The sequence below is a fragment of the Myxine glutinosa genome, chromosome 14 (assembly GCF_964187855.1).
Source record: "Myxine glutinosa chromosome 14, kmMyxGlut1.1, whole genome shotgun sequence".
Lineage (NCBI taxonomy): Eukaryota > Metazoa > Chordata > Myxini > Myxiniformes > Myxinidae > Myxine > Myxine glutinosa.
The window spans coordinates 6,443,365-6,462,405 of record NC_136274.1 but is presented as its reverse complement, the minus strand read 5'-3'; the positions used below and the strand labels follow the sequence as shown (position 1 = coordinate 6,462,405).

The following is a 19,041-nucleotide window of genomic DNA, read 5'->3' as shown; positions in this document are numbered from 1 at the left end:
GTATTCGATACAGTCTGGCATCCTGCCTTGCTCTCCAAACTCTCTGCCAATGGCATCGAAGGCCACATCCACATTCAAGGCCACCTGACTTCCTCTACTCACGTAGCCAACGTGTAGCTCTCAAGGAGATGCTCTCATTTCTTCTCCCTGTCAAGGCAGGAGTGCCCCAAGGCAGTGTTCTGGGCCCAGTACTATTCCTGATCTTCATCATCGATCTTTCTGACTCTCTGGAAAATCCCCTTTATCTCCATGCTGATGATTCCACCCTCTGCTGTGACATCCCCCATCCTTCAGATAGACAGGTAGCCACTTATTCCTTCTAAGCAGAGCTTCATAGAATCATAAGCTGGTCAAACACTTAGAATGTCTTTCAATCTTGACAAATCTCACAATCTTACTCTGTCACTCAGAAAAACAACTCTCTCATCTACTTCCTTTAAAATCTTCTTGAAAACATTCAGTCACACAAACTTTTGGTTGTCATTGTCAGCCATGATACTTCTTGCTTGTGCAAACCACATTTCAAAGTTGGCCTGTGAAGTAAGGCCTTCAAAATCATTAGAATCTCTCACAATGAAGCCGCGTCTCTGGGACTATCATTTTGTATTGCAGACAGGTCGGTGGTCTCTATCTTCGACCTCCTCCTTTCTGGACTTGCACCTTCTTCCCTCTTCTCCCCCCACCAAGTTTCTATGGGGGCACGTGGTCCGCTGGTAATCACCTACTGGTGAAACTCCCAAAATCCAGAATCACTACTCACCTCCACTCATTCATCCCTTTTTTCCCTCTGTGGAACAAATTTTCTAAGACTCTTCAATAATCCCACTCTTCCCTCCAATGCTTCAAAACAGCTGTTTACCACCATCTCAAGTCATACCTCATTAACCCACCGCTCCCCCAAACCCACCTCTCTCCAAGTTTCCTTCCTGAGAGTTTGCAGCTGTATCAACCTTGTTCACCCCTTGTGTCCTCCCCGAGCCCTAATTCTTCCCCACATCCGTTATTTCTCCAAGTCTTCTTCGATTTTGTCCCTCACAACCCTGCTGTTGGTGTACACACCCCTACCTCTTTCTACTGTTCCTTTTGTTCTGTTATTTCCCGATCCGTTCTGTGTTCTAGCTCCTACATGAGCTTCGATAATCTGTACCAAAAAAAAGAAAGACCATGAAAAGCTACTATTCATCGTTCTATGGACAGAGATCAGCTGTGATGGCAACAGCGCTTTCGTTTTTATTGCTTTGTGTTTTTTGGGGGGTCTTTTTGTATACAGAATCGAGGCTCGTGTAAGAGCTAACTCACTGAACATGAAAACATGTACAAACACATAAAACATACAATGAAGGGAGCGGGAGACAAGACGGGGGAGAGAGGGAAGCACACAAGCACAACAACAGTGGAGAACAGGGACGTCGGTAGATCTGTTGAAGGGAGAAGGTTGTGGGAGGAGGGAGGGTGGGTAAGTGGGTAAGGGTTAGCTTAATCTGAATATTAATTTGGGTGGGTAAGGATTGAGGTAGCTCATGAACCTTAATGAAAGGAGTATGGTGCACTGAGAGTTTTAGCATTGGGTGAGGACATTAGTCATTGGGTGAGGACGTTTCTGGTGGTACCTGGCACAGTGCCGGCAAACGCTTGCTCATGGTGCGGAGGGCAATGAGTGTGGCCTCCTGTACGGAGATGTGCCCATCCTCACATGCAGACAGCAGAAGGCATCGAAGCGCACAGCTATTCCGAAGTGCTGCACTCAATTCATCCCCAACCATGGCCTCAGCCACAACGGCCAAGTTGCCCAAAGCAGCAGCTGCATTACAGCGTGTGCACACGTGCTTGTCCTGTAGGAGGGTGAGACACAGCCCAGTGTGACATTTATCCTGGCCTTCCAACCGCGCTGTGCATTACAAGTACAATGGGATTCAATTTAGTTTGTTTCAAACGGCGAACAACAACCCAAGTTGAAAACTTCAACAAACATTTTACCATTCTATGCTGCTCTCATTATGAGATACAGTTGTGAAAATACAGAAATGCTCAAAGTCTTTCATCTCACAAGCAGTTTGCTGAGGTTGTAACCTGTAGTAGACGTGCGATGTATGGCACAGCTGATGAAAGTGCTGCTGCTGTTACTCCAAGTCCATGAAATGCAAAATTCCCACACGCCAGACTGGCAGCATGCCGCACAACAGGCTCCCGATCAGCAAGACGCATCATCAGCATTTCAAACAGTGGCTCCTGCTCAAGTAGCCAACGCGGCTGGACTTCAGGGTGACAGAGAAAGTTTCCGATGAGGCTGCAACAACGTGCCCGTACCTCGGCCGAGGGGTGCCTCAGGAGAGTGACCAGCAGATGGTCTCCTGACGTTGTCTACGGGTCATGGGGCAGGAGTAATCTGCAGGAGCCAAAGGTCTGCCCATACGAAAAAATAATGTTGTGGAAATGTCTCCTAGGGGTTAACACTACTTAACCTAGTTCAGTTATATCCTTAGTATATGTAATAGCCTAGGAGTAAAGTAATGAATTATGATACTGTAGCGGTTACCGGTAGCATGACACAATTACCCTGCACCGGCCGATGACGCAACCGGCGAGCGGTCACGTGTCCGGACTCGCCCGGGCGTGTTGAGACTTGCCTTTACCGGGCGAACGCTTGCCTTGCATACCACGCACCGTTGAGAGGCGTGGCTTATCTATTTGCATACCACGCCCCGCCTGAGAGGCGTGGCTTTTGTGTGTTGAGTTTCTGATATATATTGCCGCCCGTTCGATGGGCTGATTCAGTGCTTTGGAGTTCGTTTGAGTGAGCTGGGAATAAATAGCTCAGAGAAACCTAAATCCTGGCGTCGTCCATTTTGTCCGATTTTATCGTGCGAGCACAGCTCCCACAATACTAGATATTTGTTGCTCTGAATGTTCAATTTTAGCATTTCACTAGGCCATCGGCGCTACCTTAAACGGGAAAATGATAGAGTTGCCTGTTGTGCCAGGCGTGCCATGGGTGAAGGCTCAAGTTGAAGGGTCATGGAGGGGTTTGTGAAGCCGAGCCATGGGTGAAGGCTCAAAGTGAAGGGTCATGGAGGGGTTGTTCTGCCCACCATACCGAGCTAGCAGCCAAGGTTGAGTAAGGGGGAGGGACGTGGTGCATCATCGATGACGCAAGAGCCCAATGGGATAAAAGGGCTGAGCAACCACAGAAGCGAAGGAGATACACTGAATCGGCAAGGTGAGAGCCATGGTCTGTGCCACTATAATTCTGGGCCGAACCACGCCCTACTAGAGCGCGAGCCACGTCCTCTCCTCTCCTCCACCCCAGCATGCGGGACACAGTCTTAGGACACAGTGGCACATTCTCTGCCAGAACTAACTTTCCTGTGGGGTATTCTTTCTTCTTGTGATTCCCTCTGTCTAACTACTGTGCTTACTTGTCGGGCCATAAGTTAGATAATTAAGGATATCTGTTTGTCGTTGGTATTATGGGCATGTATTTAGTCATGGGTAAGGGGTTGGTTGAATCATTTACTTCTCTCACATTGCCTCTTGTATATTCCCTCCCCTGCGACCATTGCTTCTTTGATCATTAAATTGGGACAATGGGCACGTGATGCGGCCGGGGCCATTGAATCGGTTATCCGTTACGGTTGCGTTGAGGTGACTCGCCGGACTTGTGCCAGGCAACTGGAATGAGTACAACAAAAATTTTCTAAACAACAACAAAAGCTGTCAAATATGTTCTGTTTTAGGTGTTTTAGGTGTTTCAGATGCCACTAAAGTGAATTTCGTCTGAATGAGTGAACAAGACTCATAAATTTAAGCTGTTACAATGAAAAATGCAATGAAAACAGGTGTCAAAAAAGGCAAAAACAACTTACATGTTCGCTCAAATCATTCCTGATGTCGGGCGATTTATCAACCGACCTATGACACGTCGAGGCGGGGGGTGCCTCGGTCCCATTCAGCAAATGACCCACAATATCCACGGCCTGTGGGGATGTTCTACGTAGAATGCCATAGGGTTAGAATATTAAAAACCCAATGGGCTGTGTCTCTATTCCACCTCACCAACCTTTACATCGACTTGCATTTGTGTTTCCATGAAAGAAAAAGAAAGAAAACAACACAAGTACAGATACATTCAAAGTATACTGCCCCCATGCCAAATAAATAAATAACATTCTCCACCGCCATGCAGCACATATAGACGGTATTGGGAGGGAGAGGTGTACAATAATTGATTGATTAATTGCATAATTACAATAAATAAATAATAATCATAAAATAATTTATTAATCAATTGGCTAATAGCATACCTCAACCACCAGTCTTTCATCTAAAGCTGTAACCTTTTGAAAATTAATTTTAAAAATCATTAATGGGAAAAAAATCAATTAATTAATTGACTAATCAATAAATAAATAATCCATTAATTGATTAATCAATAAATCAAAAATATCCTTTATAGCCACATTACTTGGTCACTGACGTGTCTGAATATCAGCTTCCTAGCTTAAAAGGTGCCTGAGATATTGCCCAGAAGAAAAACCACCGTTTAGAGGCCATTTTTCCCCGCAAAGCGGGGGTTGGCCTTTTCGGGGACCGTGGTAGTTGTTGTTTTTTTGGTCCCCTTTTTGAAGCAATGTTTTACGGCCGGATGCCCTTCCTGACGCCAACCCTTTTTGCCGCCTTCAACGACAAACAGGGAATTACCAGTGAACTGGTACTCAATTAGCCGACCTCGGAAGGATGGGATGCCCAGAAGAGAAAGGAAATAAATGATTAATAACGAAAATAAATAAAGAATCGTAAAATAATTAAATTATTAATCAATTGGCTAATAGAATATCTAAACCACCACCGTTTCATTTGAATCTGTAACTTAAAAAAAATAATTAATGAAGTCATGAATCGAGTAATTAAATAATTAATTGATTAATCAATAAATCAAAAATAGCCTTCATAGCCAAATCACTTGGTCATTCTTATGTCCAAATATCAGCTTCCTAACTCAAAAGGTGCCTGAGATAACGCCCAGAGGAGAAAGGAAATAAATAGGAACTTAATTTATCGATAATAATTAAATAACTAATCAATTAATTGATTAATCAAAAAACAAAAAATACAGTTTTTGACAAAGTACTTGCTCACTATTGTGCCGAAATTTCAGCTTCCTGGCTCAAACGATTGGTGAGATATCGCCCAGACAAACACGAAAGAAAGGAAGAAAGAAAACAAACAAGAAGGACACCAGAGTGAAAACCGAGTAATCCCTTTCATCGCGCGTCATTGCAGAGCCCCCTTCGGTGCTCGGCAATGATGTCATGCAGCGCCTGGAGATGGAATATGAAAGGAGCGGTGTACAACTATCGACATATTGTGGCAATAACTCAGTTAATGCTTGAAGTATGCTCGTCCATTTTTATTGCATGTCCCGTTCACCGAGTTTGGAATGGAACATTGAATGATTTGACAAACAGGAAAGAAAAAGGAAGGAAATAACTTGTTTCATGAGGTGGAACATGTTGGTTAGAGCAGCAAACAAAAGTACCTGATGATGTGACCCAATAGAGAAATTAGATCATTCAGTATTGCTGAGGAAAGGTGAGCTGAGGTGATGAGGCCTCTGAGCGAAGGGCCGGCATTGCGAATTGTAACAGAAGTCAGAAACTGTGTCACAAAGGCTGGGTCACTCAACACCAGTCGGAAAAGGAGGCCCACAGGAAGCTCGAGATCATGGACAGTGGGCTGCTGCACACACAGCTGCAAGGAGGTTAAATGGGAACAAGCATAAGATTGAAGGATCAACTAAGTATTTGCAACTTACTGCTAAGGACCTGAGAAATGGACAATACCTGCACCAGGAGGTCTGTTAAATCCCCATTTCGCAGGAAAATGAGCACCTTGTTTAGGTTATCCTCCTCAAGCTCCATAGCAAATGGCAAGCACAGAAGTTGACAAGCCAACATCACTGCTGCTGGAAGCCTTTTTGCTTTTGTTGCTTCGAAATCATCTTCTTGTTTCCTGCACCAGCCATTTGTACAAAGTCCACTCAAGTTGTGTCAAAGCTTAGAGTTGATGTACATTCGCAGATTGGCATAGGTTTGGAATGAATATTGTCACTGGGATTGCCACACATGTATTGCTAAGAAAATCAAGTCCTACAAGTACATAACTCAACCTGTCAGGAAGATGTCTGTAGAGACTGGTGTGCAGCAGGCAGAGAAGAGCATCCAGGATTGGTAAGCCATCGAGGGTCAGCAAGTGGACACAGCACTCAGGCTGATGGTGTTCCACACACAAAGTGGTGTTCAGAAGGGCTTCCACACCTGCAGATTTTGGCTCAATGGATCATCACACCATAAATGTATCCATATTCCTTCAAATATGCTTTGTATCCAAGGGAGGTGCAAAGCTCACCTCCCTTATAAATGGGATCGCTGATCTGTATGCAACTTTATCATAGGGACTGAAAATTTGTTTCTCGGCTTCAACTGGACGAAATGGGCTGCAAATGTCAGAAGTAAATGCTTTGTACGTCGAGGTAATATGTTCAAATTTCAGCAAAGTCCGTTTCTGCATTCTTGAGTTTTATTAAGAAAACCCTCAAATTCATGTTGGTGTCTGTCCGTCCGTTCATCCATTTGCTTAAAATGTGTTCTCAAAGGCTATACAATGAAAGTAGCTGAAACTTGGAATGTACATTGGCCAATACGTCTAATTGATGGCTTTCAAAATAAATTCAAAATCTGCGCTCATTACGGGCACAGTTTTTTTTATATATATAAGGGTATGTGCCATGTGGCAAAGTATAGAAAAGAAGGGACATCCAAAAATCTGGTGTGCATGCTGGACTACCCTTGTGTTCTTAGGAGGAACCAAGTAATGTTCCAGAGAAGATCATATAAAGGGGAACCCTACATGCATTTACTTATTCATGTAGCTGTATGAATCAAATTGGTGCCTCTTTATATGAACTTTTCTAGAGCATAACAAGTCTCGATCATATATACGGAAAAGAAAGATAAGTCACTTGGGCCAAGTGTTTCTTTTCTTCATTCCAAATTTCTCAGGCTCAGTTGCACCATTATTCGGGTGGGCTTGGCTCCCAAAATTGGTTGGTGTCAGGCTGGAAGAATTTGAACCATATCAAAAGTGTTTGTATTTTATTTTCCTATTTTCATCCTCGGAGCATTTGTTATACAATTTCTAAAAGAAAAGAAAAGAAAAACCCATTATATTATATACAGATACATTCATGTTTTGCGACAACGGATTTAAGTGTGTGCACTGAGAAACTGGAGGAAATGATTTTGCCAGTGGCAATTAACCTTCGGATAACAAATGGGCCGTACCCAAAATCACATTTTCACTGCAATAGTTATTTTTGTTCCAACGGTCGTCTGGAGGTTAAAGGGCGCGATTTATGGTTGTTCATAAAGGAAAAGCAACTCCGGGACGAGGAACACTGTCTGGCCTAGACCGGCATACATTTTGATGTTTGAATCCAGGTTTTAGGTTGCTGTGTGAGACTTGTGCCACCAAAGGCGTTGTGCAATTTACAACTGCACATCGTTGCATTCTCATGAGATGAAGCACAGTTGTGAAAATAAGATTTAGGCTGACACAGAAATCCGATTAAAGCTCAAATTTTAGACTCTGCTGAAGATCCTCGTTTACACCAAATGACTATATTAGAAGCACTTCATACAGTGGAACTTTAATTTCATGTACTGGAGAGAAATATTAAACAACGGCAACATGGGCCTCTATTTTTATACCTTGAATAGAGAACTGCGCATGGACCGTTTTAGCAACCGGTGCGTCCAGAAACGAAGCTTCTCTCTCGCTCGTAGATTCAGACAGAATGGAATGCAGAGATTGGTCAAGATGCGTCCAAAACCCCAACAACACGTCCAAATTCACCATATTCTCATCTGGATTGACATTCTGTCCACAAAGGCAGAGTAGGTTTAAGAGAGAAGAAGAACAAGGATCTGGATGAAAAATCAAATAATATTAAGTGTTATTCAGGTTTGTATTAAAGTTATTGGCAGGTTCATCAAAACACCAAAGCAATGTTCAATTCATCTGGTTTACATCATTTCAATTACAAGTGCTCACATAATGATAAAGACTAAACGCATTTTCTCATCAATCAGCTCTGGCACATCCCTTCCCATCCTCAAGATGGCGCCACAGAGCAGTGGCACAACAGTACAGTTATGTTTTTTCCTTCCCACAAGACGACACGTGTACATAACAGCAAGAATAAAGAATTAATAACTGAACACGAAGCACAGTTCTTTGAACCTTTCGGCAATTCTGGGCCAAAACAGAGAAAGTGCATTCAAACCTCATTCAACGTCTGCAGCAGCAGCTGGACAAGTCCGTCAAAGGCCCCACATCCCACAGGGAATGAAGCAAACTGTACATAAAAGAGACCGACGCCAGCCCAAGGTCATGACATCCTCCAGGTATTCTTCTCATTTACACTTCCTCATCCAGAGCTGGCCAGACTGGATAAACTACCAACTTCTTCCGACTGCTCTACGCTTCAAGCAGCACTGAAAACTTTGAGACAAAAAACCCATAACTTGGATAATCATGAAAAGGTCACCTTGCTGATGTATGAGGTTGTTGCTAATGTATGAGGTTCCATCGTGAGCGCTTTCTTGGTTGAGATGATCAAGTCCTCTGCGCCAATCTCAACGGCCATTCCCCGAGCCCTGAGCTGGGCTAGCAGGAGGCCTGAGGCACACTAAAGGTGCAGGCAACATCAAGCAAGCAACTGATCAAATGCAGTTCTATCCGCAGAATGTAACGAGATCATGTTGCACAACTCTAAAAGCGTCCATGAAAAACGGTGCTTTGTACTCACTTACAATGGAAGTAGGAAGCTTCCGCCAAAGCAACAATCCTGAGAAAAACGTTGTCAATTCTTTCAACCTAGGAAAGCAAAACAAGATCAAATGAAACAAACACTTTGTGACAAAGAATAAATGGTTCCTTCAGCTGTAATTAGGGAGGATAGAGGAGGAAATGTCAAGCCCAACCAATTCGTGCCAATAAAATGTGTGTCCGGTACATCTTATGGGAATTTCATCTTTCATTTTGGGTTTCATGTATCATGGGTAAGAATATGTAGACAAGTACGACCTTGAGACAGCCCATCTCATACGGCGCAGGTTGTAATTAGGAGAGTCTTTAAAAGGGTTCAAAATGATCATCCACTGCTGTTACGTAATCGATGGTTCTGCTACAGCTGCTTGTTTCTAATAATAAGCGTCACTCTTCCCTGTTGCCGCAACTCCTTCCCCCGTCCTTATTAACCATTCATGAAATACATAAAAAGTTTTTAATCAATAATGCACATTTTTGTTTGTTTCTCGAGTCAATACTCTAGTGTATTTCAATTGAATGAGCGCACGCTTTGAAGGAGCGCATGCATCACTAAATTACTAACGGTGATGTGAACACTGGGTTGTTTTAGGTTCAATATCTCGACACAATCTCATTAAAGTCTCCCAACAGCTCGGCCCACCTGCAGAGTTTTCGCCAATGGGATCGGGACAGCATGACCAGTCCCATTGCAATTGGTGTCAGTTGGGTGGGATTCAAACCCAGAGGTAGGAAGGAGTGGGGAATATATCATTGGCCATCCCGATCCCCATTTCCTACTTACCTGGGGGGATGTGAATAGATACTTCGCTCCTGATAATCCATATTGTTGGCCAAGATGTCAAGTCCTTCCATATTCTAGACTCTAGAGGTCGGAGGCTCATCATGGATGTGATACTACTCACAACCACAAATCGTTTATATATACAGTAATTCACATTTAACGATGATTTGGTTAATGTTGTTTCATTATAACGTCGCTGATACAAAAGGGAACATACAGTATATCCTGTTAATATCACGACGTTCACTATTACGTCCTTTGCCAGTGGGTCACAGCGGATTACTTTATCACGTAAACCAAGGCGTATATGGACGCTGAACTGTTGTATCACGCCACTTTGATGTTGGTTTGATGCGTGATTCAATCCCTCATAAAGATGAGTCAAAAATGCTCAGTAAGTGTCGTAATGAGTCTAGTAGTAAGAAAATAAGATAAACAATTCGTTAAATTTTAGTTAAAGAAAAATTAGATGAGAAAACAATTCGTTAAAGAAAAAAAACAAGAAAACATTTATTAAGGAAAAATTAAATTTGAGGTTTTAAAGCATTTTGATGCCGGAGAACGAGCATTTGATATCGGCTGAGCGCTCGGACTCTCCCAACAACTCCACCACTCGTCCCTCCACCCAACCTCTACAAACAACCTTCACCCCCATCACAGGTGAGTGTGGCTGGTAAGGGGGCTTTGCATCAGCGGCACAGCCGCACCCCCTGAAAGTGATGCTGCCAAGGAGCCACAAGCTCCATACAAAGAAATAAATAAAAGCTGGTGAGTGTTATCTTATGGAAATCTATATTTAGAAATTCTGTCGTTTTTTAAAATTTGATGTCATTTTAGAATGTACGTATTTAGTATACATGTAGAGTATTTCAACTATTCATGTTTTTTTTCTGATGAGAAATGTTCAAAATAACCAAACTCCAGTTTCCTTTCTTTATTATGGGAAAATGTGATTCGCTTCATGTTGTTTCACTCAAAGTCGCATTCTTCCAGAATGCAACCACATTAAGTTAGGACCAAGTGTGTGTACATACATATTGTTCCATTTGTAGGGGGTAGGCAATATCTTAGTCCAAGTAGAATTGTATATATTAGGGTGCTCCGACTGTCGTGAAGAAGAAGAAACCTCTATGTATCATAAGTAGGAAATTTGTGTAGACCGGATGTCCTGCAAGTGTATCTTCGTCCCCATGAGAGGGGTGGTTTGTTAATTAGCGAGGGATTATGGGTAATTAATCCCATGTACGTAATTGCCTCTGTAATCTTTTCATGTGTTCATTATGACAAAGAACTACAGACACCTATTTTGTTGTTTTTTTTGTTTTTTTGTATACAAGATCGAGGCTCGTGAAAGAGCTAACATTAATCACACAAAAAGTCAAACCGACACATAACACACAAAAAAAAGGGGAGCGGTAGACAAGATGGGGAGAGAGGGGGAAGGACACACACACAACATTTGAGAGCAGGGACATTGAGAGAACTGTGGGAGGGAGAGGGCTTGGGCGGAGGTGGGAGAAGTATAAAACATATGAACACTGCAAGGACTTCCAGGAAAGAAGTTGGTATTCAAAAAAGTGGATCTGGAGTGAAATTCGTGGGGGTAGAAAAGATCAAGGTTTTGGATGGGGGAAGATAAGACATGGTGGTGAACAGCTGTTTTAAAGACCTGGAGGGAGGAGTGGGATTGAAGAGAGTGAGGGAGTTTGTTCCAGAGGTGGGAGAAAAGGGGAATGAAGGAGTGAAGGTGAGCAGAGAGTCTTGATTTTGGCAGTTTAACCATAAGAGGGTTGCAGGCAGATCTTGTGCGACCTGAAGGAATATTGGGGGGACAGAGCACAGAGAGAGCTGGGGGAGCAAGGTTGGAGAGGGGTTGGTGGAAGACAGAAAGACCACCGACCTGCCTGCGGTGAGTGAAAGGCCCTCGGAGTTAGCTTCATCGCAAGAGATTCCAATGATTCTGAAAGCTTTGGTTTCAACAGCGTGAAGACGAGCTAGGTGTGAGGCAGGAGCATCGGCCCAGAGGGGAGAACAGTATTCCATTGAGCTGCGGATGAAAGCCTTGTATGAGGTGAGGAGCTCAGGTGTGCCAAGGAATGACTTCGCACAACGGAGGATGCCCAGTCGGCGACTGGCTTTGGAAGCCAGAATGGAAATGTGCTTTTCCCAGGAAAGATCATGGCAGATGGTGAGACCCAAAAGCTTGAGTGACAGAACTTCTTGGAGAGGATTGTTCAGAAAGTGGATGGGAGGGTTTTCTAGTCGGTCTTTTCGGAGAGACATAGTAAGAGTGTGAGATTTGTCAGTATTGAAAGACATGTTCCACTGGTTTGACCAGTCTGTGATTTTGTCCAGGTCTGCAGAGAGTGAGGAGGCTGCAGACTGCCGCTCTGAGGGATGAGGAATGGAGCGGCAGAGAGTGGAGTCATCAGCAAAGAGATAGAGAGGATTTTCAAGAAAGTCAGAGAGATCATTGATGAAGACCAGAAAAAGCACACGGCCCAGAACACTGCCTTGGGGAACTCCAGCCTGAACAGGAAGGGGACATGAGAGAAACCCATTCAGGGCCACACGTTGACTACGACTAGAGAGGAAGTCCGCAAGCCATGCGTGGAGATTTCCATGGATACCATAGGAGGAGAGTTTGGTGAGCAGAGCAGGGTGCCAGACCGTATCGAATGTACGTGATATATCAAGGGAGACAGCTCTGATTTCCTGTTTGGCATTGAGGACCTCCATCCATTGTTGAGACAGCAGAAGCAGCATGTCCAGAGTAGAGTGACCAGGTCTGAAACCAAATTGATGGTCAGAGATCAAGCCATTGGAGAAGAAGAAAGATTTGATATCCGAAGCAATGATGGATTCCATGACTTTGCTGATAATTGGGATAAGGCTGATTGGTCTGTCATTGCAAGGATCTGTTTTTGCACATTTTTTGTGTAAAGCGGTGATGTTGGCTGATTTCCAAGCTGATGGCAGATGACCTTGAGCAAAATAGAGGGTGAAGAGAACAGAGAGAGGGAGTGAAAGAGTGGCAGAGCAGGATTTTAGGAAAGAAATTTAACCATGTGAAAGAAATCACCAGGTGAGAACCTGCACTGGTGCGCTGATAAAACCATTTATAACACTAAGTGAACAGGTGATCGATTAATTTGATTAATTAATAATTGTTACGGAACGGGATCCCTTTTGTAACCCGGGGATTCCCTGTTCCTGCATTTTTATATTTTGTGTTAAAGTTGATTTTCACACGACTAGACAAGCAGGAAACGCTTCATTTTATATCCGTCAATAACTTATCGAATGAGCACACCTCTTTCATTCCTTCCTTCCTTCCTTCCATGTGAATGCTGCTTCATCGGAATGAACATTTCCACACACGGCACCTCATTGTTCATTTTAAAAATAACAGAATGCTGTTCTGTTCGATGAACCAATCGATTAGAGAACGGATTTAAAATGTATCGATTCAAAGCCATTCAATCACGTAAATACGTCCATCGTGGCATGGCACCGATCAAGCACGATAAACACAATGTGTGCGAAATGACATCATTATTTAATTTTTTATAATCGGAATCGGCAGTATAATCGGCAGATTTTTTTTTTCTCATCGGTTATCGGTTATAGTCAAATTTCCTAATCGGCCCAGCACTAATATATACATCACCTTGCAGACAAATAAACGCTTGCACCGACAAATAAATGGAGGAATCAGGAATGGAGCTGCATCCATGCTGCAGTGCACACTCACTCATGAGGAATGATATCAAGCTGCATGACGAGTGTGGTGAGGAGGTGCAAAATCAGGTCCAGTCCTTCTCGTTGGACCATATCTGGGAGGCGGAGCTGTTTGGAGCACAAGGGTTGGTAATCTTGGTGAAACGTCACATTCAAAGTCTTCAATAATGAGCTTCACGTACTGTCTTAGCATCTTTGGTAACCGCTACAAGTTCAAGAAGTGCATCACCTTTTCCTGCATGATGTCGAGCAGGGATGACATTGCTTTACTGTCAGAAACCAGCTTGCTACTAAATGGCTTGCTGACTTTGGAACAGGAGTGAAAGATCTAAATGTAAAGAAAAGAAGTGATAATTATAAAGAGCCTCTTGAGAACGAAAATCCTTGGCTCAATGAAATGGAGTGAAAAACTGGCACGGTAAATGTTCCGCTACTATTTGGGGTTCTGCATTTGGAAATGATTTTATCGATGATACAAGTTACACAAGATGCATAGCATACAAATGTCTTTAGGTGCAAAGTGTTCGTTTTTGTGTATTTGTATGTACATACATATCATGTGTGTGTGTGTGTGTGTGTGTGTGTGTGTGTACATATATATATATATATCAGTATATATAATTTAGTGCTGCCACCTAATGAGCGAACGCCATGACATCACCACCAGTATGTCCACCTTGACTGTCAAACTCTGGAAGAGCCATCTCGCAGTACGTCATTATAAAGATGTTGATTCAGATGCTCTCACCAGTGCATGAAAAACTCACAGTGAACTACACCAAAACTACCGCAATAAAAAACAACACCAGTGACTGGAAACCTTTTGGTTATATACGTTATCGTCATTATGCGACTCCATACCATCAGTGAAGAATCACCAGTAAGGTCCCATACACCTACTGCTGCACCTTACTGGGAGCGATAAGCACTGCCTAATAAATACATACGTATACATGTGCTTATCGCTCCCAGTAAGGTGCAGCAATAGCTGTATGGGACACCTTGCTGGCGGTTCCCCACTGATGGTATGAAGTCGCATAATGACTGATATATAACTGAAAGGTTTTCAGAGTCACACGTGTATGGAAGGCTCACTGCATTGCCCTGATTAAGCCCCAACAAGAGCGAAACCAGGTCGGTAACTATGAGTTTTGCAGACACTTGTGACAGTATCTGAATTAACATCCATAATGACGCACTGCGAGATGGCTCCTCCGGAGCTTGGCAGGCAATGCGGACATGCGTGGCGATGACGTCATGACATTGGCACATTAGGATGGAGCACCAAATTACAGATACTAACATATATATATATACACAGTCACGTGAAAAAGTAAGTACACCCCATGTAAAGTTTTGACTTTTTCAACATATTTCAACATACAGCTATTTGATCTTCATTTCAACAATATTGACAGATAAAGGTGATATAATATAACAAATATCATGAAACATTTACATTTTGTAGTCCATTGTATAATTTAAATAAACATAAATGCAAATTTCGCATGTGGAAAAAGTAAGTACACCCTTGGCTCTAATAGGTGGTATTGCCCCCTTTGGCAGAAACAACCTCAAGTAGGCGTTTCTTATAACTGTCTACCAGTCTCTGACATCGACTGGGAGAAATTTTTGCCCACTCCTCGATGCAGAATTCTTTCAGCTGTGCGATGTTTGAGGGGTTTCTTGCATGCACAGCTCATTTCAAATCCCCCCACAACATCTCGATGGGATTTAGATCCGGGCTTTGACTTGGCCATTCCAGAACCCTCCATTTCTTTCTTTTCAGCCATTCCTTGGTGGATTTACTGGTATGTTTAGGGTCATTGCCATGTTGCAAGGTCCACCTTCGGTTGAGCTTCAACTTTCCGACAGATGGCCTCACATTATCCTCAAGCACCCTCTGGTACAATGAAGAATTGATAGTGGATTCTATGATGGTGAGCTGCCCAGGCCCTGGTGCAGCAAAGCTGCCCCAAACCATAATATTTCCACCACCATGCTTTACAGTTGGTATCAGGTTCTTGTGGTCAAATGCTGTCTTTGGTTTTCGCCAAACATGTCTTCTGGTACTGTGGCCAAATAGCTCTACCTTTGACTCATCTGTCCAGAGCACATTCTATCAGAAGTGCTGGTCTTTGCCTCGGTGTTCATTGGCAAACTTTAGTCTTGCCCTGATGTTCTTTCTGGACGGCAAAAGTTTCCTCCTGGCACACCTCCCATGTAGATCAAATTTGTGCAGCGTCTTTCTAATGGTAGACTCATGCACTTTGACATCAACAGTGGCAAGAGCTACCTGTAGGTCCCGTGATGACATTCTGGGGTTCTTAGAGACTTCTTTCAGCATCCTGCGGTCTGCTCTCGGGCTGAACTTGCTGGGGCGGCCTGGCCTGAACAAGTTGGCAGTTGTTTGGAATCTTCTCCACTTCTAGATGATCTACCGGACAGTCGAATAATTGATTTAAAATTGCTTGGAGATCTTTTTAAATCCCTTCCCAGACACCTAGGCATCTATAACCTTCTTTCTGAAGGCCTCAGAGAGCTGTTTTGATCTAGGCATGGTGACGCCACACACTTCAACAACAAAGAGCAAACCAAACTAAATGTCTGAGGTTTAAATAAGACAGGTTCCTCCAAGATCCACTCTAACGATGTTCTAATCATTTGCACCTGAGCTGGTGCACCTGATTCTAATTTTAGGTATTTGAAGTAGTGATAAATGTAGGGGTGTACTTACTTTTTCCACATGCAAAATTTGCATTTATGTTTATTTAAATTATACAATGGACTACAAAATGTAAATGTTTCATGTTTGTTGTATTATATCACCTTTATCTATCAATATTGTTGAAATGAAGATCAAATAGCTGTATGTTCAAATATGTTGAACAAGCGTTACGCCTCGGTCCCCCATCGGTGAAGTGATGTGAGTTGACAAAGTGGAAGACGCAAGGCGGCCATCTTGGATTTTGACGTGGCGACCAAATTTTAAATAGCGTTCTTCCTTATGCCAAGATACACCCACACACCAGATTAGACGTTAGTAGTTCGTTTATTTTTCAAGATATTTCGCTCACAATGTTCAGACATATATATGGTGGCGGCCATCTTGGATTTTGACGTGGCGACCCCATTTTCAATAGCGTTCTTCCTTATGCCAAGATACACCCACACACCAGATTAGAAGTTGGTACTTCGCTTATTTTTCAAGATATTCCGCTCACAAGGTTCAGACATACATGGCGGTGGCCATCTTGGATTTTGACGTGGGTTGCACCCACACAACAAATTAGAATTCGGTCCTTCACTTACGCACGCACGTACACACACACGGACACAGGGGAAAACCATAGTCCCCCTTTCGCTCTGCGGTGCGACGGGGGACAAAAAGTCAAAACTTTACATGGGGTGTACTTACTTTTTCACGTGACTGAATATATATATATATATACATACATATATATACATACATACATACATACATACATACATACATATATATCCAATCGACATATGTGGGAAAACTACATGCCCAAACTGGGAATCGAACCCAGGTCTTCTAGTGAACCATACCAGTACTCTGAGACTAAAAAAAAAAAATAACCACCTTTAGAGGCCATTTTTCCCCGCAAAGCGGGGGTTGGCCTTTTTCGGGAACCGTGGTTGTTGTTGTTTTTAGGTCCCCTTTTTTGAAGCAATGTTTTACGGCCGGATGCCCTTCCTGACGCCAACCCCTTTTGCCGCCTTTAACGACAAGCAGGGAATTACCAGTGAACTGGTACTCAATTAGCCGACCTCGGAAGGATGACAGGCTGAGTCAACCAGAAAACCTGGGTTCGATTCCTGGTCTGGGCAGGTAGTTTTGCCACACATCTTGATTGGTTACATTCAATCTTTCACACAACACACACAGACACACATGTATATTTACAGTGTATATGAATATATTTCCATGGAAAGGCTCACTCGCATCATATGGAAGGCCTGAAAAGGACATTTCAGGCCCAACTGCAATGTCTGCCAGGGTCCGATGCCAGCATCTGCCATGAAAAGCTGAACAGCATAGTCCAGCAGCTGAAGGTATCAAGCAGAGACACACAAAATTGAAAAAGCTCATCCCATCACTGCAGTAAAAGTTCACCTGATGCCTGAGAATTCCAGATATATTGGCTTAACATCTGAATATCAAGAGAGTTCCAAAGTTTGTGTTCTTGGTGTAATCTACATACGAGCCCTGCCGGGAGACTAAGACAAGATAAACAAAAATGGCAAATCAAAATCGATGCGGAAAAGAGACGAACAACAACAGGCATTTTAAGGCCATTTTCCCTGCAAGAGCGGGGGTTAGCCCAAACAAAACAAAACAACGTGGGTTAGCAACGGGGCCAAACAACGGGGGTTAGCCCAAACAAAACCAAACAACGGGGGTTAGCAACGGGGCCAAACAACGGGGGTTAGCCCAAACAAAACCAAACAACGGGGGTTAGCAACGGGGCCAAACAACGGGGGTTAGCCCAAACAAAACCAAACAACGGGGGTTAGCAACGGGGCCAAACAACGGGGGTTAGCCCAAACAAAACCAAACAACGGGGGTTAGCAACGGGGCCAAACAACGGGGGTTAGCCCAAACAAAACCAAACAACGGGGGTTAGCAACGGGGCCAAACAACGGGGGTTAGCCCAAACAAAACCAAACAACGGGGGTTAGCAACGGGGCCAAACAACGGGGGTTAGCCCAAAGACAAAGATAAGAGACGAACAATATGAACAAAAATGTTGAAGGTTTGGCATACGTAAGATCGGGATGGCAGGTTGACGTGGAGGTACGCACACTCACCTCTAAGCCGTCGAGCCTGGGTGTGAATCCCAACCCAGGTATAAACTATCATCCCGGTGTTTCGCATCCAGTGATTAATCATTGTGAGGGGCCTTCCCACGGATGGACGCTAAACTAGGTGTTCTGTCTGCCAGCATTAGTTGGTGGACGATAAAGATCCCACGGAGACCTTGGTGAAGAGTCGGCGAGCTATCGCCGGCACCATGAACCAATTACAAATACCTGCCCTAACTACTGCTTGGAAGGCAATGGCAAACCCCCGTTAATCTCTTCTACGCCCGTTAATTCACCCCAGATCCACTTTTTTTTGAAATCCCAACTTCTTTCCTGGGAGTTCTAGCAGTGTCCATGTGTTTTATACCTTTCCACCCCCCACCCCCGCCCCCGCATGCCTCCTGCCCCCAAGCCCCCTCCCTTCCACAGATCTCCCGATGTCCCTGTTCTCTCCCGTTGCACTTGTGTGCTTCCCTCTCTCTTCCTATCTTGTCTCCCGCTCCCTTTATTGTATGTTTTATGTGTCCGTTTTTTTTTTTGTGATTGATGTTAGCTCTTGCACGAGCCTCGATGTTGTATACAAAAAAAACAAAAAAAAAACACCCAGTATAATCTTTACCAATAAACTGTTTCGGCAGTACTGAACCTGCCTTCGGGAAGAACACGAGCATACAAATACGTAACAGCAAGAGAGCCTTTTGGAATTTAATTTTATTCTGATGGACTATATTTTGCCCAAGGCCCTGCACAAGTTCACCCATTTCAAGGAGACAATATATTTTGCTGTTACATAAAGACAC

General features: G+C 43.5%; 1 protein-coding gene across 1 annotated transcript in view; it reads right to left on the bottom strand.

Moving 5' to 3' along the window:
- The window catches only part of STK36 (serine/threonine kinase 36), a 128,642-nt gene that overhangs the window by 6,959 nt on the left and 102,642 nt on the right, over positions 1-19,041 (bottom strand). Inside the window, exons 17-29 of the mRNA XM_078768054.1 lie at positions 17,378-17,485; positions 13,641-13,739; positions 13,425-13,519; positions 8,871-8,934; positions 8,606-8,746; positions 8,342-8,413; positions 7,767-7,935; positions 6,167-6,314; positions 5,841-6,009; positions 5,537-5,748; positions 3,864-3,987; positions 2,071-2,361; positions 1,611-1,832 (exon numbers count right to left, since the gene is read on the bottom strand). Of these exons, the coding sequence (XP_078624180.1) occupies positions 1,611-1,832; positions 2,071-2,361; positions 3,864-3,987; positions 5,537-5,748; positions 5,841-6,009; positions 6,167-6,314; positions 7,767-7,935; positions 8,342-8,413; positions 8,606-8,746; positions 8,871-8,934; positions 13,425-13,519; positions 13,641-13,739; positions 17,378-17,485 (1,914 nt within the window). The remainder of the gene's footprint in view (positions 1-1,610; positions 1,833-2,070; positions 2,362-3,863; positions 3,988-5,536; positions 5,749-5,840; positions 6,010-6,166; positions 6,315-7,766; positions 7,936-8,341; positions 8,414-8,605; positions 8,747-8,870; positions 8,935-13,424; positions 13,520-13,640; positions 13,740-17,377; positions 17,486-19,041) is intronic.